Source organism: Octopus bimaculoides, chromosome 8, assembly GCF_046866305.1.
Source record: "Octopus bimaculoides isolate indiv1 chromosome 8, ASM4686630v1, whole genome shotgun sequence".
NCBI classification, from domain to species: domain Eukaryota; kingdom Metazoa; phylum Mollusca; class Cephalopoda; order Octopoda; family Octopodidae; genus Octopus; species Octopus bimaculoides.
The window spans coordinates 76682395-76710158 of NC_142935.1; the positions used below are offsets into that span (position 1 = coordinate 76682395).

Consider the following 27764-nt stretch of genomic DNA (forward strand, 5'->3'; position numbering starts at 1 on the left):
CCAGTTAAGTTAATTCTGCTTCTATTTCTAAAAGAATGTTGATGTGTGGCTAGTCTACGTTTCATCTCATTTTGGGTAGCTCCTATGTAACTCATTTTACTAAACTGTGTTGTGACTGTGCATTGGTAAATTACGTCCTTAATTCTATAGATATTTCCAAGGACACAATTCTCCCTATTCCTACAGTTACATAGATTGTGCTGTAGGGAGAAATTGCTTTCTAGTAGGGTAGAGCTGAGTCTATTTAAATTGATAGGATCATTATTGGTTCTGAGTGTATCCTTTACTAAGATTGGAGTAGTGTTTATTGTTTTTATTCCTACTATTACCGCCGTCGTTGCTATTGTTGCTTCTATTTAAGTAGAAAGTATTTAATTTTTTATTATTCAGGGAGGATATAATGCTCACTAAGTTATGCGTAAGACTATAACCTTTCCTAGTTATTCTACTATTTGTAAGTTTTGAATACCTATTATTCTTATCAAAATGATTATTTATACCGTTAAATATTTGCTTAGTTAAATCGGTCCTTATTTGCATCGCAAAAGGAAGTATACACCAGATCATGGTCTCCCGATTTACCAGTGGTCTCATCGGGCGACACATGTTTACATGTTAGGGTGTTTTATATGGTGTATACGTATAATACCATTACTTCCATTATCAATGCTCTGCTCATTTATACTGCCATTAGTGGTGCTATGACTAGGTTTGCACCAGTAGTATATAGTGTTGCTACTACGTTTTTTTTTTACTGTAGTCTTCATGGTTAGTGTGTTTATTAGCATTATTTATCCTTCGTCCATTTACCCTTGTTGTTCCACCCGTTGCGTTTCTGTTATTTTTGTAGTTACTCATATTATTGCTAATCTAATCATATTAGCGTCATTAGTTGTAGTTTCTTGTACTTTATACATCGCTTAGGTGTATGGCCATGTACTATATTGTTGCAGTCAATATAGTCGTTACTACTTCTATTCATTGCATGCTCGAGTGGGATATATTTGATTCTACCTCTATAGCCTGAATCTATAAGTGCCTTATCATACTTATCCTTATGACTATTAAATATGTCCTCGTTAGAGGAGAGGTAGGAAATCCTTTTGCTAATGCCTTTTATTGGAGCTCATTTTACTGATTGTGGATGGTTACTGTGATAGTTTATATACTTTAAGTTAGAGTTAGGTTTCATTAACGTCTAAGAAGTTGATACAGTAGTTTTCATCTTCTAAAGTAATAGAGAGGCTGAATCTTTTAAAATATTTACACAGATGTTTCTTAAGTAGTTCAAGACGTCTATTAGAGATGTTTCTAATAAGAAAAAGTATGTCATCTCTATAGAAGTCTCCCTCAAATTCAAGGAATTCTTTATCGATGTTGTCTAAAAGGTAAATTTCCACAAGGTCAGTTACCTCCGCTGAATCAGGAGGTCCCATGGTTATATCAAAGAAATCAGGGGTGTCCTTTCTAGCCCACAGCTTCTTATCAAATTCGATAATGGACTTACGGGCCGTGAGAATTACGTTGATTTTTTCTACTGATCTTAGTAAAGTTCTTAGCAAAATGAGCGCACTATTTAGAATAGTGGGGTTTATGGAAGAGTAATAATTTTGAATGTCAATTTGCCAAAATTTATGTTTTGTGTTAGAGAACCATCCTATTGCGCTTTGGGTATTTGTTCATAACTCGAGTTTAATCTTTTTAAGGGTAGGTATATACTTATCCAAGATTGCTTTACTGAGTTTACCTAAATCTGACTTATTAGGGCATATTAATCTGACCTGTGTATTACATAAATAATTATCTTTATGATCCTTAATGGTTATACAAGGTTTAATCGGTGTAAATGGTTCCGTCCGACCATCTACATATACTCCAACATGATTTTTTTGGCCTCTAAGTTAATTATTTTAAGAGTGCTTCTAGGACTATCTATTTATTTATTCTTATATTTGTTATGTTAAGAAGTTGCAGAAAGTCATAAGCGGCCTCATACCACTTATATCATAGTCTTCTCCCTCGCATCCTTTATTTACTTCTTTTTCTTTTTTATTTACATATTCATTGAAATGGTTTTAACTTTTGCCCTTGGTTCAAATATGATTGACCAATTATAGAGATGGAGAGACTTCGGTCTATCGCATTGCGGACAACAAGTAGTGCTCTCTATAATATTCCAGTAAGTGCACTATCATAAGAACCCTACGGTATTGCTTTGGATAAATATCAACTAGAGATTTTTACGATAGATAATATAGACACTGCTCTCTTTCTAAGCATGTCAATAATTTCCTTGCATTATTTCTTTACTAACTTCTTTTCACAACTTTTAAAACATCTTGATTCCCCCTTTATATAGAAATAACCCGAAAATTTTTTCCCAAGACCATTGCTAAATCATTCTTTTGCCAACTGACTTCGAAGCCCCATGATGGAAGATTGTATGATTTTAATGTATTAAGCCTCCAGGCTTCTTCTCTAGGTCATGTTTTCTTTCCTATTCCCTCTTCCTCTTGTTTATTTCTTTGGACGCTTTTGCATTCACTCTGATGAAGCTCCATGTTCTAGTTCGAATATCGTATGAAGATGAAGACTGTTATTTTCGCAATTCTTTCGTAGGCACTGACTGGCATCGGAAGCGGAAACGGCCTTAAGAATTGTTATGTCACATAAATGTTGTGTTATGTCATGTTTTGTATTAAATAGTAAGCTACAGATGTGGTCTAATTGATTTGTTTGCTGATCTAAAATTTTCTCCATTTTCTGTTTATTTAAATTTGATTCCTGATAAACTTTTGTTTATTCTGTTGTTACCTGTACTCTACGAACATAGTGTGCCTGCATACTAATGCCCAGAGATAACACGGGTAACTGATATCGATGATAAATATGGATATTTTATCCCCTAGTCGGTTACTATAACTGGTAACACTGCTTACCTTTATATATATATATATATATATATATATATATATATATATATATATTACTCTTTTACTTGTTTCAGTCATTTGATTGTGGGGATGCTGGAACACCACTTTTTAGTTGAAGAAATCAACCCCTGGACTTATTCTTTGTAAGCCTGGTGCTTATTCTATCGATCTTTTATGCCGAACCACTAAGTTACGGGGACGTAAACACACTAACATCGGGTGTACAGCGATGTGGACACACACACACACACACACACACACACACACACACACACACACACACATCCACTCACATGACTTTGGTTGGCCTGAGGCTATAGTAGAAGACACTAGCCCAAAGCAAGTGTCTTCTACTATATATAATTATTTTAAGGGAGGAATTTTATGTTTAGCTCGAGGATCGTGGTTTGTTAAACCAGATTTGTGATTTTGTAATTCCACAAATTACTCAGTATGAATATCAAGACTTGGTCGACAGGACACTGTGAAGGGATGGCTCGCAGTCTCATTTTCGATTAATGTCGGTGCAGCAGATTTGTAGCAGGGTCGGTGTTCTGTTTCCTACAGAAGATTGGTCTAACACCAAACAAATGAAGTGAACCATCAAGGACATAGGTATGGCAGCTGAAACCGATCCAAGGTCGCTGTGGTTGATAAGAGGCCGCAGACGGAACCCTTCTGTGATCGAACACTAAACCAGTTTTCGCTGCCCCACCCAGGTGAACCGTACTACCTAAGGGGGCGAAAGGTTGAGAACTTAAGATGTATTCAGATGGCACGGAAGTATTTCCAATATCATGAGGGATTCTGAAGACAAGCGTGTAATATTTCTGCGTAGCTCCTACGTTTTCTACATACGTAGGGCAAAGTTTAAGTCTGCGATCACTAGATATAGATGCCAATTCCTCTTCTCCATATATTTTCAGACCAATATTAGATGGAATTTTTATGAAGGGATTTCGAACCCAATCATACTCTTCTGTGTTCAATGGCAGAAAATAAAAGTTTATTTTTTTCCAGATTTGTCAAATGTTCAAATACAATAGGTGTCATTTCTTTTATGCAGCTTTTAAGTATTAAGGAAAACATTTCAAAGTTACCACCTTCAGCTCTATTTTTCCAAATTACAACTTTCTTTTTAAATGAAACCAGCTTATCTGTCGAAGTGAGAATGCTTTCATTTCTACCTTGCAAACTTGTTTTGATGCTATTAATTTGTGCAAATATCTTTGTTAAATATTCCAGCTTGGAAACCCAAAATTCACATTGTAGATATTCCAAGAAGCGGTCATATTTTTCTTCTTCAAAAAATGCATGTAATTCCTTCAGGAGTTCATGTATGCGACGTAGCACCTTACCATTTCAGAGCCATCTGACTTTTGTGTGGAAAAGTAAGCGCTTGTTTTTGAGAATCCATATCAACACAAATTTGTTCAAATAAGCGACACTTCAACGGCCTACTTTTAGTATAATTAACCATTTCAACAACTTGGCTTAATATTTGCTTTAATTCAACTGGTATTGTTTTTTGAAACTAGTACTTCCCTATGTAGGAAGCAATGAGTACGTATAACATTAGGATTTTGCTGTTGTACGAGAGATACAAAACATTTAATAGAGCCTATCATAGATGGTGCCTCATCGGTACATATTCCAACTCATAAACTCCAGGATAAATTCTATTTTTCTAGCTAGGCAGATAAAATGTCAAAAATATCTTGACCTCTTGTAATGAGTGGCATTTCTTCACAATAAAAGAACTGATTTATGGTTTGGTTACCATCAATAAAGCGAATAAATGTAAGTAATTGTACTTTGTTGTTAATGTCAGTTGATTCGTCAACTTGTAGAGCAAATTCTGAATTCTGAAATTTGTTCTGTACATTTTTCTCTATATCAGCAGATAAATCCATAATTCTCCAATAGATTGCATTATTTGAGAACGGAATCTTACTTATTTCTTGATCGGCTTCGTCACCCAACATGATTTTAACCATCTTTCTACAAGCGGGTAAGATAATCGACTCGACTAAAGTATGCGATTTCGTTTATAATGCAATCATTTCGTCTGTCTCAACAGACGCGATTTGAGCCTTTTCAGAAGCACGCATCCTGTTTTCAAAATAGTTTCTTTGTTTAGATTGCTGTTCTAGCAGTCTTTTTTGACACTTAGACATTTATATATGAACTTTCTAGTGAATATCGGTTTGTATTTTTCATATTTTGAAATATAATCTTACTTTTTCGAGGCACACCTAGTTACATCTTGCGACGCACGGTTTGGGAGCCACTAGACTGAACAGATGTCACTAATTATATTTGTTTCACTTGGTTCCGAGTTCCAATCCTACTATAATCAACTTCTGAAAAAATGTAAGTCGCAATTATATTTAGAAATACTTTGTTTCAAAAATATTGATTTTTGCTTTGTGAGAAAAAAAACAAAAAAACTATCTTATGTCAATGATGATCAGGAAATGATTTTTTTTAGTTAAAAAGGAAAAACAAAAGAAATACGTCAAATCCACGACGTTATTACTGAGTAAAATTCAGAACAACGAGAATTGAATATGGAAATGGTTCATATACAGCAGTTTAGAATGAATGGCAATAGCTAGTGGACTGTCAATATATTTTTGCTAATGAGTTAACTAGCTACGACCATCAATATAGCTGAAGACACTGCCAATATAATTTATCAATTACTCATATTAGCTATGACCACCAATGCTAAAAACATTTTCTCAGATCTACCTTCTTTTTCTTACTGATTACTGTGGTTTAATTGCAGGAAAAATGACACATGTTTACAATATCTGATTAGGAATGACCTCAAACTGAAATATGATTAGAGGATATAATAGCAAAAGTAGTAGCAGCAGCAGTGTTTTGTCATTGATTCTCTTCCGACAGAAAGATACAGAGACAGGTAAGGTTAAATATTTTGTGAATCTAACATATATGACTTTATATTCTAAGGTGAGGAATCATTATAACGTAGGATAGAATGTTTCGTAGTTTTCGTTTCTTTGCTTGCGCTCTGAGCTCAAATCCAGCCCGAGGTCAATTTTATCTTTCGTTCTTTTGGGGCTCACGAAGAAATGTCAGTAATGGGGTTAATTCTATGTACTGAGCCTGTAATTTAACTGTCCAGCTTTTCACACTTTGTCTCGCTAATTCGGGCTGAGAATTGCATTAAGTGTGCACATGTTCGATTCTTTGGTCATATCTCTTGGTCTTTGTCGATTTAACCTGCAATCTTTGTTTCAGCTCTTCAAGTACTACACTTAACCCCTTTTTCTTTATCCTACATCTACATTCTAGTTACTGATATTTCTCTTTCTTCCTGATTTCACCTTTTTTCACGATGTTGATATGTTTTCGTAGTTCGGTCATTGGTTGCTTTATTCTTCTTTTCCACCAAAGCTCTTTTTCTTCATTTCCGTTGGAAATGGCTTGTTCCTGAGCTTGTTCCGTGTCCGATTATTATTATTATTTATTATTATTATTATTATTATTATTATTATTATTATTATTATTATTGAGTGAGTGAGTGAGCAATGCATACCATCAAAGTGACACTGGGGTAAAATATACGAAGCCTATTATAACCATCATGACTACCCGTCTGATAAGGGTACATCAGACACATGCATTATAACCATATGTGCGCCACATGATGATCTCATATCAAGATAAACAGCGCATGACCTTGCAGGTGGGGCCCAGTTAGAATTTTCGTCAGGTCGAGTAGCCTTTCCCGCTCAAAAGGTCCCTGAATAAGGGTTGTTTAAGGATGTTGAACGAAAGACCTGTGTTTTCAGAGGTGAATTATCCAAACCCCAAAGAATTCCTTTCGACACATGGCTATGATGTTCCCCCACTACTTCTGCTCATGATCAGAGATGCACATATCGTCAGCCACCAAGGGACATGCTCAACTGGTTAAGGTCAAACAACTGACAAGCAATTCTGTGGTATTGAACAGAATATCTGCTGTAGTCCATCTTTTATACCAAGAAAAAACAAAGTACATGATAACACTTCCAATCAGTTAAGATCAGAAGCCAAGAGAGACACTGCCTGGTACTGCATCCGGGCATTTCTTCTTCTTCTTCTTCTTCTTCTTCTTCTTATTATTATTATCCCCTTTCAATTTTGCCAAATGTCTTCCTGACTCCAAGGGCAAAGAAACTCACTATACATTGGTAGGCCATTAAAATAAACACATCAGATTGTTCATTTAAAAAGTCATGTGGTAGGGAAAAAAAGGGAAAGAAAGAAAGGAAGGAAGGAAATGGGAAAGAAGAAAAATGGAAAAAAGTAAAGAAAATAAGGTGGTGGGGGAGGAAAGAAAATTCAATGACAATGCTCTTCTCAATACATGTGACGTACCAGTTAAAACAATATTTTTCACTTCTTGCATGTATGGTAAGACAGGAATCATTTATTAACATTATTATTAGAATTGTTAGTAGACAGGGCAAAATGCTTAGCGGTATTTCGTCCATCTTTACGTTCCAAGTTCAGATTCTGTCGAGGTCGCCTTTGCCTTTCATCCTTTTGGAGTGAATAAATTAAGTACCAGTGAAACACTGGGGTTGATGAATTTCAGGCCTTGTGCCTTAGTAGAAAGGATTATTGTTGTTGTTGTTGTCATTGTCATTGTTGTTATGCTTAGAAGAGAAAGTTATCTGTTTGAAATTCCTGAGGTATTGTTAAATTTTGTTGTTTTAACAAGCGTTATTTGTATTTTAGTTGCACCGTTTCATTAATAAGTCATCTAGCATTCGCTAAGGCTTGTTGGTTTTGTGAAATATTTGCCCTGCCAGGGCTAATTTTGGTATGTTTGATTGTAAAATTACAATTTAAAAAAAATCAATGAGGCTCACCAAATTAAGGGAAGAGATGACTCTTGGAAGAGCCATTATGAAACTAAGTTTTCTGCCACAACCTGCTACAATTAACAGAAAATGAATTTATAGCAATAGCAATGACAACAACAAACATTTAAGTGGAAAATAATGTTAAAGCAGCACCTCTACTACACCTCACACCACCACAAAAAGTAGCAAGATCAACAACAATAATAACAGCAATAGCAGTGACAAGCAAGACAAACAGAACAATGAGGCAAACACAACTCCATCATTACCACCTAAAACATTAATACAATAAAAACAGTGAACAGTGAAGCTTGTAAAGTGGAAATGGTTTTACAAATGCATGTAAAAACTAGAATCAGTAGTATGATTGATCAATAACTAAGAGATGCAAAATAGTATCTTACAAAGTATGGCAGAATAATAAGCTTACATATACTGAAAAATGCGAGAAGAGACCAAAAGAAAGACTTCTAAATGCATTGCACTTAAAGCAAGGCGACTTGAATGAGTGATACTGGTCTAGATTGAAAAGTGCCTTAAACCAATACGAGGCATAAAAACATAGACACTTTGGCACAGTTGAAGAAGCAGCAAAGGGAAATTCGACCACAATATTAAAGAGTGATGAACTGTTGCTAATTCCAGCATAGCCATTTGGAGTGTTGTAAAAGGAAGGGTGGCTGAAATACCACCAGACGTGGACATCTAGCTTGTGGCGGCTGTAATATGCAGCATAGAAAATAAAAAGAGCACACTGCAACAACACAGACAGGGAAAAGAGAATTGGTCAGGCAATGGGATTGAACTACTCATCCAGATCAACCAAAAAGCATGGAAATCATCACTCACTTGATCACCTTCTAAAGTAAGAAGGGATAAAAGCTACTCAATGACCTGAATAGCAAAGGCAAAACATGGCAGCAAAGCCACAATTCGGTCTTTGGTGGACCATAACAGGCACTTGCTACTCTGGCTCAACCAGGTATGTAAGGTATTTCACACGCATTTCATTTGACTGTTCAGGATAAATGGTGGGCCAGAACGCAGGATGGATTTCAGTACCTACCTCAACAGCTTGCCGCGACTCTCAGCAAAAGATGTAGTATGTTGTGAAAAGCCTATAGCAGTCATGAAAATATGGGAAACGATGAATAGCTGCACGATGAACAGATCACCTGGTTTGGATTCTCTGCCTTATGAGCTTTATTTTTATTTTTTCCCAATTTGTTTGGGGTCCTTTTGGCAGATATCTACCGCAACTGGCAGCAGAATGGGAATATTCCTAGTTCCATGTGTCGAGGATCACTGCTGAGGAAGGACCCAAACAAAGAAGATCTCATATAGAATTTTAGGCTCATGCTAAATGCAGATTTTAAAATTATGGCCAGGGTATTTGCAAAGAAGCTGGCACTTGTCATAGATACTCTGTTTGGTGATATGCAAACATGCCTCATCCCAAGTAGATATATCCACAACTTCCACCTCATACAACACATCATAGAGGGAGTGGGTAAAGAACCTGACAAAGGTGAGGCCCTGATCAATTTGGATCAATCAAAAGCTTTCAACATAGTCAACCACCAATGCTTGGCAGCTGTTCTCATGGTTGCCGGTTTCTGCGGTTGGATTGCCACATCATCAACTCAGTAATTCGGGTGAATGATCACCATTTGGAACCATTCAGCATCATGTACTCAGTCCATCAAGGCTTTCCCCTTTTATCTCTTCTATATGTGTACTGACTCTAGAGCGACTGGAAACTGGAGCCTTTGAAGGACATCCACGCGAACTAATGTATGGGAGAAATGTGTCGGCATACACACAAACCTGATCAACACTGCTCTAAAAGAATATGTGGTGGTGACAGGAGCAGAAATTGGCCAAGAAAAGTCAGTGGGTCTGCAGCTTTGCTCCTGGAGAGGCAGGTCCATGCTGTCCAACAGTGCTGTAAGACGTTGGATGTATGAACCAGTTAAATTGGTCGGGATCTAGTTTCATCCAGATCTCTAGATGAAGAACTGGGAGGAAGTGATGAGAAGGGTGGTTATTCTCACTCAGAAATGAGCCAAGTGAAAGCTGTTCCTGAAAGTTCAGGCCGAGTGGTGAATGCATATATCACCTCTGTCATTTATTACTGCCTGACCATCATGCCTTGCTTTACATGTGACATGATTTGAGCACCTACTCTTTTGCTTTCTTTAGAAGGGATGTGTTCCATTGGTCTAGTGCTCCATTTGCTGTCAACATTCACTGAGAGGAGGACTGGACATATCCGTGCTGGTGATGCACAGACATGCACTGAGACTGTGACAACTCCAGTGTTTCTCTGACAATTAGCAGGTGTGGTCACTGTTTGTGAGACTCACTTTTCTGCAACCCATCTCTTTGACCAAGCTGCAGTCCTGGATTAAGTACAGGGTGCCTGGCACCTAGGCAGGGCACCTGGTACCTAGAATACCATCAGGCACTCACATACCTCTGCCAGTCAGGCAATGCAGTCGATGGAAGTTCCCCTTTGGCATTCTCTAAAGGTTCAGTGATGAGCAAGAATGACAAAGTCCTCGGGGTGTATCTGGGCATTGACAAGAATCAACTGGACATGAATAACTTCTAGAAATCTCTGGCCTGGCAATGTTATTGGATGAGGCAGGGTATGGTATTGCCATTTCAAGATAAACTCTACAGGAATGGAAGTGTTGACAGCTGGGCTTGCTCAAATGTGAGCAGAATAGCGAAACTCTTGTGCATGCATTCTTCCAGTGTCCGAGCATTCCCGACAGGTGGCTTTATGTCAAACATCTGAAGTTGCATGCAGGATGGATCAAGCTAGTAGCTGAGTTCACTGTAAAGATCATTCTGCCACCTTCTTTTGACTGGGAAGGGCAGGTAGTGTTTATTTGTCTGGTGGCCTTAGTGAGAGAGGATGTGTGGTGGATGAGATTGAAAGGGCTGAAAACAGACACCTTCTTCTTTGAAACGTTTACAAATTTCACTTAAAAAGGAAAGTGAGGATGGAGAGGGAAGAGTTGTTTTTCAGCAAATTTGTTGAAAGGTGGATGAATTTTATTGTTTGATTTTTTTTTTTGTTTCTTTGTTTTTACTACTTATATACCTTCGTGTAACCCCAACATTATATTTCATCATATTGATTTGTATATTTCTTTTTCTTGTTTAATTTTCAGCAAAATAACATGATGTTTTCAACAATAAATGATTTAATTCCTGCTGCACTGGCTGTGATAAGTATTTATCTTCTCCTTCAGTGGTATCTTCGGACACTTACAGTTAAAGAATTCAATCAGAAATATGTGTTAGTCACTGGTTGTGATACAGGCTTTGGGTACCTTCTGGCCAAACAACTAGATGTACTTGGTTTTAATGTATTTGCTACTTGTCTAACTAAAGAAGCAATATCTGACCTTCATGCCATCTGTACAAAAAGATTAGAAGCATTTTTGATGGATGTTACCAAAAAAGAAGACATTGAAAGGATTGAAAAATTTGTCAGATCTCGGCTTCCAAAAGATACAGGTAACACAACAATGACAAATTTCACAATTTTACTATTACTTTCAGTTTGTCTTTAGGATTTGTGAGAGCTGAAAATGCTAATGCATAAAGATATGTATGTGTGCATGCATGCTTGCACTTGTATTACCTGTTATCAATAGTTATTTTTACTTCAGGTTTGTGGGCCTTAGTTAACAATGCTGGTGTCATGTCTACCCTTTTGTTCCCTGATTGCTACTCACGAAAACATTATACTGAAGTTATGGATGTAAATGTCTATGGAATGATTGATGTCACCACAGCTTTCTTGCCATTACTGCGCATGTCAAAAGGAAGAATTGTTAATGTGTCCAGTGTCTTAGGGAAAATTACCCCTCCTGTATTTATACCATATTGCATATCAAAACATGCTGTAGAGGCATATTCAAATGGCCTTAGGTAAATATAATTTCCCATAACTTCTTTGTGATTTTAATTAAATAATCAATTAATTTATTTTTGTACAATATATCCTGTTATCTCGAGAAACAAATTCTCACAATTCTAAGTATTCAAATTACTTTATTAATCTAATTGAATCACTCTGTTTACAGAATATAGTTTTCACTAATGCAATCAATAATTTGTGAATTTTTAAAATAACAAAAGTATCAGTCACATGACCTCATTTTCAATAGCATTTTCAAGGTGAGAAACTGGTACCATGACACTATCAAGATTTCATATTGAAGTTGATTCCACTCATTTAGAAGAAAAGAAAAAATACAAGCTCATTTGGCATTTATATTATTTATATGACTTTTGTCTTTGCAGATGTAGTTTAAAACTACAAAATGTAACTGTCCATATAATCGAACCAGGTTGTTTCATGACAAATCTAACGTCATATGAAATAATTGAAAATAGATCAAGACAAGATTTTGCTGCTGCTTCCATTGATGTTCAACAATTCTATGGTAACAAGTTCTTTGAATCCTGTGAGTATCCTTAAAACAGTCTTCATACACTCAATGCAAAAGTCTTTGACAAAATCTAGAACTTTGTCCAGGAAGACTTGATTTAGTTATCAAACGATAAAAAAAATGATCAACTTAATTGTTTTAATATTTTAAACATTCTTATCACCTGTATCAACAGTTTGTGGTGAGATCAAAAACTTCACTGGAATTATTTAAAGCATTTTTTTAGTATATAAATATCTTAACCAACAATGAGTTAGTCTTCAACAACTGGTAATTCTAAATTAGTTTTGGTCAGGTCATCATTTGAAGAAATCAAACATAACATACATAAATCTTACATAGGCGTAGGAGTGGCTGTGTGGTAAGTAGCTTGCTTACATGGTTCCGGTTCTGGGTTCAGTCCCACTGCGTGGTACCTTGGGCAAGTGTCTTCTACTATAGCCTCGGGCCAACCAAAGCCTTGTGAATGGATTTGGTAGACAGAAACTGAAAAAAGTCCGTCGTATATTTGTATATATATGTGTATGTGTATATGTTTGTGTGTCTGTGTTTGTCCCCCCAACATCGCTTGACAACTGATGCTGGTGTGTTTACCTCCCTGTAATTTAGTGGTTCGGCAAAAGAGACCGGTAGAATAAGTACTAGGCTTACAAAGAATAAGTCCTGGAGTCGATTTGCTCGACTAAAGGCAGTGCTCCAACATGGCCACAGTCAAATGACTGAAACAAGTAAAAGAGTAAAAGAGTAAATCACTGGAATTTTCTTAGGTATTAACTCAAAACACATTTCTATAAAAGTAAAATTCGTCACATGACCTAATTTTTGATGGCATTTTCAAGGTGAGAAACTGCTATCATGATACTATTTTGATTTCGTATTGAAGTTGATTCACCTCATTTATACTGCTTATCCTTGAGAAAAACATAAACAACTATCCCTCTCTTTCCCTTTTTCTCTTTCTTGTTGCTCATATGTGACCATCGTCCATCTTTCTTTTCCTCATGTGATCATCTTTCTTTTCCTTCAGGATTGTCCTAAGGACTGGATGTATTCTATCTCTCTCTTCTATCTTTTCTCTTTTCAAAGAAAATATTTCTACAACGTTCACTATTTTATTCTCGTTTGTTTTCATTCGGTTTCCTTGTTCCCAACTTTTTGTTTTTTTTCCCAACTTTGACCCTCCATAAATCCAAAATTTTGTTTTGGTATTTGTGGGAACAACTGTCTTTGAAGACTCATATTGTTGTTCAATGCTTGAAATGAGGAGTAGATAGACAGTCAACAACTGATGAAGGCTCATTCTTTGTTTTACTTATCCTGTTTTTCATTTGTTTCTCTTGTTTGCATATTGAACTCATTTGTTTTCGTATTTCATGTTGTTTACTGTTGGTGACATCTTGTACCCATATATGCATAAGTGTGTGCGTGTGTGTGTATATATATGTATGTATGTATGTATGTATGTATGTATGTATATATATACTTGGAAAAGGATGCGTGGCATTCGATCATATAATAATATAAATAATATATAAATATATGCATATATACATACCTACATATATATGTATATATACATGCATAAATGGGTACAGGACATCAAAAAAACGTGGACAGAGTGTGTCATTCTGTCCAGGTTTTTTTTTATTTCCTGTACCCATATATGCAAGTATATATACATATATATGTAGGTATGTACATATATGTATGTATATATGCATATATTTATATATTATTTATATTATTATATGATTGAATGCCACACATCCATTTCCAAGTAAGTTTCATCTTAATGATTACGATGCACACTCTTATTCTATCTCTTTTCTGTCTATTTATCTCCCTCTCGTTCTTCTTCCTTTCTGTTTTTCTCTCCCACCCTTTCCCTATTCTTCTCCTCTCCCCTTCACCGTTCCCTCTCTCTCTCTCTCACTCTTCCTCCTTAACTCTCTCGTTGATCACACGTGACTAACGGCCATTCTCTCTTTCTTCCACTTCCTTCCTAAAGACAAGACATGCTTTTATCCATCTCTTCTCAAAGCGCGTTTTTCCCACGTTCACCACTTCACATCGTCTTGGCTTAACAGCCCTCACTGTTTGTTTTTACTTTTTTGTTCCCACTGTCCTATTTTTGCTACCACTTTCACCCTCTGCAAAAAATACCAAAGTTTATTTAATTTGCTTTGCGGGAAGAACTGTTTTAATGAAGTCATGTCTTGTCCTCACCTTTGAAACGCAGAGTAGATAAAATAGGGGACAACTGATGAAGGGAATGTTCTTTTTGTTGCATGTCTCGTTTTTCTGTTTGTTTGGTTTTTTTTTGTTGTTCGAAAAATGTTTGTTTTCTATGTTTTTGTTTTTTATGTTCTCGTTTCTTATTCTGTACCCACATATTCTCCAGCGTTCGCTATTTTACCCTCATTCTGGTCTAACAACCCTCCATGTTTGTTTTTGTTTGGTTTCCTTGTATGTCTCCACTGTCCTGTTTTTGTTCCCAACTTTGACCCTCCATAAATCCAAAATTTTATTTTGGTATTTATGGGTGCAGCTGTCTTCAAAGACTCATATTGTTGTTCAATGCTCAAAATGAGGAGTAGATAGACAGCCAGCAACTGATGAAGATTTGTTCTTTGTGTTACTTGTACTGTTTTCCATTTGTTTCTCTCATTGTTTGTGTATTGAACTCATTGGTTTCTGTACTTCATGTTGTTTACTGTTGGTGACGTCCTGTACCCTTATGTGTATATGTATATATTTATATATGTGTGTGTGTGTGTGTGTGTGTGTGTGTGTGTGTGTGTGTACATGCATATGTTATTCTTCAGTTCTATTTCAAAATTTCTTGCTAATAGAGAAAGAACTGGTTTCTAACCTAGATCCAAGGCTCCTTCACTGGAATTTCAACAACATCAACAGGGTATTTTTGTATGTATGTATACATGCAGATTTGTGTCTTCTCATACATATACTTTCATATCTAGACATGTTCATATATACTTAAATGATAAACTTCTGAAAAGTTTTATTGATTTGTACAGTTCCAGTGATGGCTTGGATCTGCAGTCTTCAAATCAGCTTTCTCTTTTCTGGTTTTGAGAAGCCTAATTTCTCATGACTGGTATTTAGGCAATGTGTTACATATTCAAGTGCCCCAATAATTACAGGTATAAACCTAAATTTGTAATCTGGATAGAGTGACTGTAGATCTTTTAATAGTTCAGTGTAGGTATTCTTTTTTTCACTGATCTTCAGCTTTATGTCAACATCCGCTGGGCAGATGATTTCCACAACTGTACACAATTACTCTTCTTTATCTCAGATCATTATATCAGGTCTATTGTGTTTACATTTTATTGAGGTTTTCCTAGCTACAACATCATGTCTCATCAGTAGATTATACCATGACACTTTAGGACAAATGCTTATGATGTAGGTGATATCTTCAGTGTTAACTCCACAAAGTCTGCATCGGTTGTCACATTTTACTGTTTTTCCTGCATCTCTGTCCCTTTTGTGCATCACATATTTGGTTAATATTTCCTGTTCCAGGATTGCAAGCACATACCCTTCAAAGTGTGAGATAGTAATCTGGTTGTTGGTCCATGATAGACTGCTATGATGATGAATGTTACTATCATCTTGGAGCTTTCTACTAACATATCCATGCATGGTCTTCTGCTCATATATGCTCATCCTTTCATCTGATGATATGTTGCAGTAGAGTCATGTGACTTCTTTGGACATGTATTTAAAGTTATCAGACAAGGAATGCTGCTCAAGGAGCTGCCTTCCAAATCGTATGATGTTATCAAACTTTGACACTTAATAATTAAAAGATGTTGCCGAAGGCAGTTTGGATTGATGTTAAGCCTCTGCTGCCTTGTTTTTGTTTTGGGTAGAGGTGGTCTATGTCACTGTTGATGTCGAAATTATGTGTACTTCTGAGTCTCTTCTGGGTTTTCACCTCAATGGCTCAGATCTCATCAAGTGTCCAATGAAGCAGCCCTAATGGTATGAATATTGGCACTGCAAACACATTGTGGGCCACTATTTTATTGAATGCAGAGAGTTCTAAGGTCCAAATTTTCTTTATTCGTCTGTAATATTCTTTAGTGACACATGTTTTGTTACAGGTGTCATTGTAAGATATATTTTCATCTACTCCTAGCCTAGATACCTGTAACATTCCTCATCAGATACAGGGAAACAGTTAAGTCATTGATGGAAATGTTACATGCATGCATGCATGTATGTATGTATGTATGTATGTGTGTGTGTATATGTGTGTATATGTGTGTATGTATGTATGTATGTATGCATGCATGCATGCATGCAACTTGATTTTGAGCTCTGCCATTGTTTGGTTGTTCTTGTAAACATGAGCAGGATGGATGTGGCTTTTCAGTCCTGCTAGAAATCTATAATCTTTTGCACAAATGTGGCAATGATTGGCATCTCTTGCAGCAGGTGTTCAGAGAGAGTTCACTGCCCATGTTGGCATATTTCTATTCTGCCATGAAATTTTTCAGTGAGGGCTTTTGTCTTTTTGGCAATAGTGAGCCATACAACACATAACAGAAATCTTTTATCTTTCTTCTTTTATTTGTTTCAGTTATTAGATTGCAGCCAAGCTAGAGCACCGCCTTGAAAAATTTTAGTTGAATGAGTTGACTCCAGTACTGTTTTTTAAATACTTATTCTATCAGTCTTTTTTGCTGAACTGCTAAGTTATGGGGGATGTAAACACACCAACACCAGTTGTCAAAGAGTAGTGGGGGACAAACAGATGTAAACCCACATGCATGCACACACACACACGCACGTGCATGCGCATACAGACATATATATGGCTGGCATATTTCAGTTTCTGTCTACCAAATCTACTCACAAGGCTTTGGTCAGCCTGAGGCTATAGTAGAAGACACCTACCCAAGGTACCACGCAGTGCAACTGAACCTGGAACCATGTTGTTAGGAAGGGAACTTCCTACCACACTGCCAAATGTTAATAGAGATGTTAAAAATTAAAATCAAGCGGTGCCTACGCTTGAAGCTTTGGTAAGTGAGAAAAATTACGCAGGCCAATCCCACTGTCTAAACAGCTTATAAATTTGCTCCAAAAGATCACTAGATACAAATGAAGACATAGTTGCATACTGCCCACAGTTATCCCACAATGGTGTAGTGGCTTACTAGTTTCCTACACATTAAGAATTGTCCTTGCCTATTCATGCACTTATTCACAAGCTCATACTTCTTCAGAAGCTCATACTTCTTCCCACAATTCTTCTACTCTCTTGATGTTGGTGCTACATTGATTTTAATTTTATTTCTAGCAAGTTCCTGATAGAAATGTTTCATAATTATTCATATACACACAACAGTTATGCACTGAAGTCAATGTAATTTACTTAAACCCTTTGTCTGTCCTTGTTTATTCCCTCTATGTTCAGCTCCCTGTGGTCAATAAAGAAATAAATATACAGTGCTTGAGAAGACCTGTCAAGCCAAGTGAGATTGCAGTCATGGCCAATGTCAGTGTTTTGCAATTGGCACCTGTGCAGGTGACATGTAAAAGCATCCACTACACTCTTGGAATGGTTGGTGTTAGGAATGGGGTCCAACTGTAGAAACCATGCCAAATCAGACTAGAGTTTGGTACAGCCTTTCAGCTTGCCAGCCCTGGTCAAACCATGCAACCCATGCCAGCATGGACAACGGATATGAAATGATGATGATGATGATAATGATGATGATATATATATATAGATGCATATATATATATATTGATAGGAAGGACAACAAAAGAAAGAAAGAGACCTCGATATTATGTAAATAGAGGAATTTATCTGTAAAAATATGTGACACTTATTCGGTAGCCATGATAAAACTCCGAGTTTCAGATGCCGGGGTGGGAGCCCACGCCAACATCTCCTCAGTTATCTGGCCATTGAAAATTCCAGTGAAAAATGACCGTTAAACAAAGGGAAATTACAGTGTGGTGACCGTCATTAAGACAAAAGAGCTATGGACTGCTAAGTAAGGGGAGGGAGTAAAAGTAAGGGAGTAGAGAAGTCTATAGGTTCGCATAAGCACACCAATCCATCCATCCGCCTATACTTATATACTAAAAACACCCTCGCTTTAAACGCACACATGCTCACCCGCATACTCGCCAAAAACTATACATGTATGTAAACACACACATTCTCACCCACATACTCACCAAAGACTATACATATATGTACATATGCGTACATATACATGCATACAGATCCACACTCACACGCACACAACAACCCCGCACCCATACACATGCATGCAAAAAAAAAAATTTTTTATTTTATAGGGCTAAAAGCAAGAAACAGTGTGGGAAAGCTATAAGGTTAAAACGCGTCTAAACTGCACATATTTTCACATGCATGCACATATCTATATACGCACATACCCACACACATGCACACACTCACAAGTGTGCACCTAAGGTTCCATGTACGTGTCTATAGATGCACAGGAAAAAAACAGGGTGGAGGGGAGAAAACAGAAAAATATGTGTGGACAAAATACAAAACATTAACTCTATAACTATGTAAAAAATATAATATAAAAAATATATAAAAAAATATTAAAAAATCCAAGTAAAAAGTATAGAAGGATAAAAAGCTTATACATAGACACAATATAGAAAGCAAATCCTATCAGTACAGCCCTATCAGCAAGTCCTATCAGTAAAAATATTAAAAAAATATATAAGAAATCGAAGTAAAAAGTATAGAGAGATAAAAAGCTTATACATAGACACAAAATAGAAAGCAAGTCCTATCAGTAAAACTCAGGGGGACCAAAAACGTAGCAAATATTTGGCCACATGTGGACATGATCTGAAAAGTTCAGTCTTTGAATTTAGACATGTGGTGGGGTCTAAGCTGCTTTTCCAGATGATCCATCTTTCCATATCACAGACCGCACCTTCCGCTGCCGCTGGTGTAAGCACTAAATGAGGCTGCAAAGAAAGAGGTCTGGAGATGCCACTACGATAGATTGCTTAATAAAGAGAATGAATGGGAGGAAGAGAGCCTGCCGTATGTCGACCCAATAGAGGGACCAGCTATCCGAGTTGATAGTACCAGGGTAGATAAAGCAATTAAGAGTATGAAGACAGGGAAAGCCCCCGGCCCATCAGGAATCACTGCAGAGATGCTCAAAATATCTGGCAGTGTTGGCTACAGCCTAGTCACCCGTATTATGAACCAGGTGTTACATGAAGGAGTCATACCCAATGACTGGTGTAGCAGCACCATAGTCAACTGCTACAAAGGTAAAGGTGACGCTTTAGATACAAATAATTACAGAGGCATCAAGCTGTTAGATCAGGTTATGAAAGTTACGGTGAGGGTCATAGCCCAACTAATTAGGGAGCGAATCAATTTAGATGAGATGCAGTTTGGGTTCGTGCCAGGTAAAAGCACTATTGATGCCATATTTCTAGTAAGACAGCTGCAGGAGAAATACCTAGCCAAGGATAAACCTCTGTACCTGGCCTTCGTTGACATGGAGAAAGCCTTTGACAGGGTCCCCCGATCCCTTATCTGGTGGTCAATGAGGAAACTTGGGATAGAAGAATGGTTAGTGAGAGCTGTGTGAGCCATGTACAGAGATGCTGCCAGTAAGGGGAGGGTTGGAAATGAGTACAGCAATGAATTCTGGGTAGAGGTAGGGGTCCACCAAGGTTCCGTCCTCAGCCCTCTCCTATTTATCATAGTCCTCCAGGCAATCACAGAGGAGTTCAAGACAGGTTGCCCCTGGGAGCTCCTCTATGCTGATGACCTTGCCCTAATTGCGGAGTCACTATCAGAACTAGAAGTTTCAGGTGTGGAAGCAAGGTCTAGAATTGAAGGGCCTTAGAGTCAACCTAGCTAAAACCAAAATCCTAATAAGTAGGAAGGTAGATAAAACACAAACCCCTTCAGGTAGATGGCCCTGCTCAGTATGTAGAAAAGGAGTAGGTAGTAACTCTATAAGATGTACCCGGTGCAAGCTATGGACACATAAGAGGTGCAGCAACATCAAAGGCAGGTTAACTAGGAAGTTAGTTTTTGTATGTGGCAGATGTTCAGGTGCAATAAAGACTGTAAACAAACAGGAAACAACTTCTATCTCATTCCAGGGTGAAAAACTAGAGGTAGTCGATAGCTTCCGCTATCTGGGCGACCAAGTTAGTAGTGGAGGTGGGTGCGCTGAAAGTGTAGCTGCTAGAATAAGAATAGCCTGGGCAAAGTTTAGAGAGCTCTTACCTCTGCTGGCGACAAAGGGACTCTCACTCAGAGTAAAAGGCAGACTGTATGACGCATGTGTACGAACAGCCATGCTACATGGCAGCAAAACATGGGCTGTAACTGCTGAGGACATGCGTAAGCTCGCAAGGAATGAAGCCAGTATGCTCCGTTGGATGTGTAATGTCAATGTGAATACCCGTCAGAGTGTAAGTATCTTGAGAGAAAAGCTGAACATTAGAAGCATCAGTTGTGTGCAAGAGAGACGATTGCGCTGGTATGGACATGTGGTGAGAATGGATGAGGATAGCTGCGGGAAAAAGTACCACACCCTAACAGTTGACGGAACCCGTGGAAGAGGTAGGCCCAGGAAGACCTGGGCTGAGGTGGTGAGGCAAGACCTTCGTACATTGGGCCTCACCGAGGCGATGACTACTGACCGAGACCTTTGGAAATGTGCTGTGCGTGAGAAGACCCGGCAAGCCAAGTAAGATCGTTGCCAGTGTCGCTAGACTGGCTCTTGTGCGAGTGGCACATAAGATGCACCATTTTGAGCGTGGCCATTGCTGGTACTGCTTGACTGGCTTTCGTAGGATTTTCGAGCGAGATCGTTGGCAGTGCCCCTGGACTGGCTTGTGCGGGTGGCACATAAAAGACACCATTTCGAGCGTGGCCGTTGCCAGTATCGCCTGACTGGCCTTCGTGCAGGTGACACGTAAAAGCACCTACTACACTCTCTGAGTGGTTGGCGTTAGGAAGGGCATCCAGCTGTAGAAACTCTGCCAAATTTAGATTGGAGCCTGGTGTTGCCATCCGGTTTCACCAGTCCTCAGTCAAATCGTCCAACCCATGCTAGCATGGAAAGCGGACGTTAAATGATGATGATGATGATGATGATGATGATGATGATGATGATGATGATGATGATGATGATGATGATGATGATGATGATATATATATATTTTTATCTGTGTCTGTTTATGAGGGGATACCAAAAGTAACCAGAAACATTCTCTCTGGAACAAGCCCATTGTAGTTCAAGCTTCCACCACTAGAAACCACTTGATGCAACCCTCAGGCATCAGTCTGCTGACCAGTGCCATCGACTGATGTCATACTGGCACATGGTGCATCTTTGTTTTGCAGTGCTTCTCTCCTGTTCATTGGTTTTTGTGATAGCTGAAATGAAAGACAGTGTGCCTCCATGAAATTCTGTTTTCTACTGGAGAAAATAGCAGCCGAAACAGTTGTCATGCTTCAAACAGCTTACAAAGATTTCTCCATGAGCAAAACACAAGTTTACAAGTGGTTTTCACACTTTAGGAATGGTCACTTGTTACTTGAAGACCAATCTCATTCAGGGCAACCATTGATCTCCTGAACAAATGAAAATATTATGAAAATTCATGAACTGATCTATCACCAAACAATTGACGAACTTGTTGATATGACTGGCGTATCATGCCAATGAATTTTGAGCAAGGAATCGTGAATGAAAAGAGTTGCAGCAAAATTTGTACCTTGCTTGCTCACAGACAATCAAAAGCAGTCATGATTGAATGCTTGTCGTGAACTGAAAGAACAGTTAGAAGTTGATCTGGACCTTTTTTTTGAAAGACTTCATTGGTGATGAAAGCTGGTGCTACAGAATTTGCTGATGTGGAAGAGGTGAAGAAAAAAAAACAACAGAGGCGTTAAAAAGCATCACATTGCAAGAGTTCCAGTACCGCTTCGAATACTTTGTAGGCAATAAAAGTGTTAACATGTAAAACTAAGTAAATAAACCATATTGTAAAATTCCGGTTTCTTTTGGGTACATACCTGTATCTTAGCAGTTCAGCAGAAAAGACCAATAAGTATTGGGATCAATTCATTTGTCTAAAGTTCTTCAAGGCAATGCCCCAGCATGGCTGCAGTCTAATGTAAAATAAAAGTAGTTGTAGTAGTAGTAGTAGTAGTAGTAGTAGCAGCAGCAGCAGCCAACATACAACAACTGTTTGTGGTCATTTCTATTTGGCTCATAGGCAGTCAGTCACAGACCTAAAGTGCACCAATAATTATTGCTTAAAGTCTAAAACTTTTGTCTGGATGGAGTAGCTGCAGCAGATTCTGTTCACCAAACAAGTTCTCTTTTTTCACTGACATGTTCACATCTACTATGTATGTCTCTTCTGTATTTAACCATTTAAATTCTTCTTCTGAAAAAGGAGCTGGTTTCTAACAAGCATACAAAGCTCCATCTTTGGAATGTAGATAATGAAGACAATATCGTATTTTAAACCTGAGAAAAGTCTTGCATAGTTTTACTGTTCTGATTACAGATTGTATTTGTAATGTGCGAATCAGTTGGTTAATTTCTTTTTCCTGAAAATTCAAACCTATCCAGACTGACAATTAGGCATTTACATACAAAACCAAGTGCTCCAATCATTATTGGTATAAAGGTAAATTTGCAATCCAGATTTAGAAGCTGAAGGTTTCGAAGCAGTTGTCTATAATTATCTTCTTTCTCTTTAATTTTCAGTGAGATATTCACATCACCAGGACAGCTGACCTCTATGACGGTATATATTTCTCCTTGTCTGTCCCAAATGACAACATCCAGTCTGTTATGCTTACATTTGACAGATGTTTTGATGGGAATGTTCCACAAGTATTCTTTGTGCTGGTATTACAACAGTGTAAGCATCTCAAGAGAAAAGTTGGGCATAAGAGGCATCAGATGTAATGCACAAGAGAGACAACTGCATTGGTATGGTCATGTGATGTGTTTGAATAAGGACAGCTCTGTGAAGAAGTGCCGATCTCTAACTGTGGAGGGAATCTGTGGAAGATGTAGACCCAGGAAGACATGTGACGAAGTGGTGAAGCATGATTTTCAAATGTCGGGCTTCATGGAAGCAATGACAGCTGACCAAACAATATGCCGTGCTTGAGATGAACTGTCAAGCTAAGTAAAATCACAACCATGGCTGATGTCAGTGTCATGTAACTGGCACTCATGATGGTGGCATGTAAAAAGCACCCTTTGAACTTTGGGCTTCACAGAGGCAGTGACAAGTGGCTGAGACCTTTGGCTATAGACCTTTGGCTTCTCTGCTTGAGAAGACCTGTCAAGCCAAGCGATATCGTAGTCATGGCCAGTGTCAGTGTTTCGCAACTGGCACCTGTGCAGGTGGCATGTAAAAGCACCCACTACACTCTTGGAGTAATTGGTGTTAGGAAGGGCATCGAAGTGTAGAAACCATGCCAAATCAGATTGGAACCTGGTGCAGTTCCCCAGCTTACCAGTTTTCAGTCAAACTGTCCAACCCATGTCAGCATGGAAAACGGATGTTAAATGATAATGATGGTGATGATGATGATGATGACGCTGATGTATTCAATAACAGGGGAATTCTCTACATCTATTCCAAGACAGTCTTTTTCTGAATGGCATTGCATATCATTTATGTGACAATGACATGTCACATAGGGAGATAGTACCTTGATGACATTTTAGGGCAGCTGCTGATCACAACTTTGATGTCTTCCACAGAAATATGACATAATCTCTATTTACAGTTGCATATTTGAACTCCAAGGACTTCACTGTCTCTTTTGTTGAGTAGGTATTTAATAGCAATCTCCTGTTCTTGGATTACAAATGCATAGCCTTCAAAGTGTGATGTGGTGTAGTGGTCACAAGTCCAAGAGAGGCTTTGCTTCATGTCAATGTTACTATCTTTTTCAAGTCTATGAGAAACATACCCATGCATGGTCTTTTCTTTGGTATGCTGAGTGTTTCGCTTCCAGGTCTTCTTGGAGATATGCTAGTCCGGTTGATTTGGGGTTGTATGGGAGATTACCAGGAAGATAGTACTTCTTGAAGAGCTCACTTCTAACATGTAGGATATTGTTTTCTTCACTTTTAATGTATTTTTGCTGCTGTTGTTTAGTAAGTGCTGTTTGAGAGAGAGACTATACAACATTTGAAGGCTGTCTGCACTGATCTCAATCCCCTACCTCCTTTCTTTCTTCTTAGGCAAAACCTGTTGATATTACTAATATTGTGGAGATTTCCAGTTAATGTTGGAATCTTGCAGGTTTTAATGTCTATGGAGTGGATTTCTTCTACAGACCAGTCAAGTATCCCAAATGTTGGAATCAGCACTGGTACTGAAAATGCATTGTGGAATATTGTCATGTTGTAAGAGGAGAGTTTATAATAAATAATAAATGTGCCCTTTTAAAGCCTAGCCAGGCTCATGGGCCCGGTTTCAATGGTGTATGTGTTTCTCAGCTGGATGGGATGCCAGTCCATCACAGCGTCACTCATTTTTGCCAGCTGAGTGAACTGGAGTAACGTGAAATGAAGTGTTTTGCTCAAGAACACAACGCGTTGCCCGGTCTAGGAATCGAAACCACAATCATGATGCTGACACCCCTAACCACTAAGCCACACGCCTCCACAAGAGGAGAGTTCGGACTGCCATATTTTTCTTAGTCTGGTGTAACATTCTTGGGTCACTCTATTTTTATTCACAGTACCTTGGTATGATATATTTTCATCAATGCCTAGGTACTTGCAGTATTCTTTGTGTGGGATAGTAGAGATAGTGAGACCATCAATGCACAGGTTCTGTGTCTGGGTGACTGATTTTCCCCGTTCAACAATTAAATAAGAACTTTTCTTCTGGCCAAATTCCATTCATATGTCAGCTGAAAATGTTATTAATTCTAGTTGTTTTTTGGCATTGTTAAAATTTTTAGCATAAATCTTAAGGTTATCTACATAGAAATTATGGGTTACATTAGTATCTCTTGCAGTAGCAGACCCTAGCATGTAGCCATTTGTTTTTTGCAGCAGGAATAATAATGAGGTTAATACCAAAATAAACAGAAGTACAGAGAGACTATGTCCCTGGAATATTCCCTTAGAAATATTTATGGCATTGGAGACAATTGTTCCACTCTCTGTGTGAAGATTGTGGCCTGGCTCTTTATGAGCCTCTCAATGACAGCAATTAAGGTACAAGCACTTTTGCCAAATGGAGACACTTCAGCAGCCATGAATGGGAATAGAGTCAAATACTGTTGTAAGGTTCCTATGATGTTTTTTTCTTTAACCTCAGACAGTACATCTTTGTTTATCAGAGGTTGTTCAGCACATCCCCACACTCCCTTCTTTCCACCAGCCTGCTCATAAGTCACTATGTTTTTGGACTCACAATGGTCCTAGAGGAATTGGTTGAGGCAGCTTGTGTACAGTAACATAATATTTAGGCTTGTAGTTTTCAGGCAACTCAGTAGTTTCGTTCTTGTCCATGCTATAGCAAGCCAATTTAGTATGTCAATCTGATCTTCCATAGTACATTTGAATATACTTATTAGTGGTTTCCTGTAAAATGTCAGCCTCTTATACCAATATCCAACTATATTAAGTCCTTCTCAGGTGCCTTCCCATCATGCAGTTTGCCTACAGTTATGGTGAAAATTTTTGGGTTAGTTGCATGTTTTACTGTTGATGTTGGTACAGTATTCTCTCTTTACTGCATTTAGCCATGATGCACTGAGGTTGAGACTACTCTTTTTGTTCCAGATTTTCAACCAGAGTGATTCTTAACAGTAACATTTTCTTTCCCCATCTCTTTATATACTGTCTGTGGGTATGTATGTATGTATGTATGTATGTGTGTGAGTGTGTGCATATGTGTGTATGTGTTTCTCATTAAATCTTCATTCCTCTTCATATTCTGTTGTTCTAACAGTTCAAGCTTATTTTTTCATTATTTGCAGTTATTTCCAATCTACGAATCATTAACACTGTAGCTGACACGAACCTTCAGCGAGTGTTGTCTTGTCATTTACATGCCATCTCTGCCAGATATCCAAAGTACAGGTATCGCGCTGGTTATGATGCCACCATTATCATTCCACTGTTACGAATGTTCCCTGTATGGCTGTCAGACAAGATTTTAACATATAATTATGAAATACCTGCTGGAGTTAAAAAGCATTAAATTGCAATAAAGCAAATATTATTTTAAAATATTTATTTCCTTTTCATTATTTACCTTTTACCAATTTTTGCAGGAAGATGTTTCATTTTTAACCTAAAGTTTTCATTCATTGAGATCTGTAAATAAATTTAGACTTCTTTGTCATTTTCTACATGACAATGTTTGATCAATTAAATATATTATAACATTTAAATACATTATAATAATGAAATGCATTATAACTATTAAATATATAATGACAATGAAGTTTTAATGTCATAATGCAGTGGAGAAATGATTAAGGAACAATATTTGGTTGATTATTAAAATGGTCATTTATTAAGATTGATTATAATATTAGTTGCTACAATATAAAATTAATCCTTTCTACTATAAGCACAAGGCCTGAAATTTTGGGGGAAGAGGCAAGTTGATTACATCAACCCCAGTAAACAACTGGTACTTAATTTATCAACCCTGAAAGGATGAAAGGTAAAGTCGACCTCAGTGGAATTTGAACTCAGAACATAGCGGCAGATGAAATACCGCTAAGCATTTCACCTGGTGTGCTAACGATTCTGCCAGCTTGCCACCTTTACAATGTAAAATTAATGACATTGTCATGTTGTGTGTGCACAAGTTATTTGTTTGCTGCAGTAAAATATTTTCTGAGGATCCATGGTTCATTGTGTATGTTAGTAGTTTCTCTGCAACTGCGACAGAGAAAGACATAATAATAGTTGTCTCTATAATTTGAGGGAGTCATAATTCTATTCTTGCACATCACTCTTTGACTAGGGACTGGTTGAGGCTCTTGGTCTGGTGTGGCATTTACCAAAAAGAGAGATAGCTATTTGCTTGTGTTTTTATAAACCAGGTCAAACTAAAACAATAGATTTTTCCAGTATTATCTGTCTTCCACTGACCAGAGAAAGATCAAAAGGTTTCAATTTCTGAGTGCAGAGGCAAGAAAACAATAGGTTTAAGGTTTGCTTGACAATGTTGAGAAATGTGGATGGTTTTAATCTTAGCTTAGCTCTACTGTAGCTGTTCACTACAAATAATTAATAATAATTCAATACATTACAATAATTAAATACATCATCAATAACACTGGCCAACAAATTCTAACTTTTCTTCTGCTGACCTAAGTTTGAGACCTGTTTTGAGGTAATTTGGATCACTGAGTTTAAAAATGGCAATAGTTTTTTTCTATCATG

At 37.7% G+C, this 27764-nt stretch overlaps 1 protein-coding gene across 1 annotated transcript; it reads left to right on the forward strand.

Annotated features, from left to right (window-relative positions):
• The first annotated feature begins 5804 nt into the window (after positions 1-5804).
• LOC106871805 (17-beta-hydroxysteroid dehydrogenase type 6) lies at positions 5805-26565 on the forward strand. Its single transcript, XM_014918451.2, has 5 exons — positions 5805-5862; positions 11002-11350; positions 11506-11767; positions 12143-12306; positions 26342-26565. The coding sequence occupies exons 2-5, from the start codon at positions 11011-11013 to the stop codon at positions 26563-26565; spliced, it is 990 nt and encodes a 329-aa protein (XP_014773937.2). The 5' UTR covers positions 5805-5862; positions 11002-11010.
• The last annotated feature ends 1199 nt before the right edge of the window (positions 26566-27764 follow it).

Excerpts from the sequence above, each read along its gene's own strand:
- LOC106871805 (XM_014918451.2), top strand. The coding sequence starts at position 11,011 with ATGATGTTTTCAACAATAAATGATTTAATTCCTGCTGCACTGGCTGTG. Across the intron at positions 11,351-11,505 it reads TCGGCTTCCAAAAGATACAG|GTTTGTGGGCCTTAGTTAAC; the intron begins GTAACACAACAA and ends TTTTTACTTCAG. Across the intron at positions 12,307-26,341 it reads TAACAAGTTCTTTGAATCCT|TTATTTCCAATCTACGAATC; the intron begins GTGAGTATCCTT and ends CATTATTTGCAG.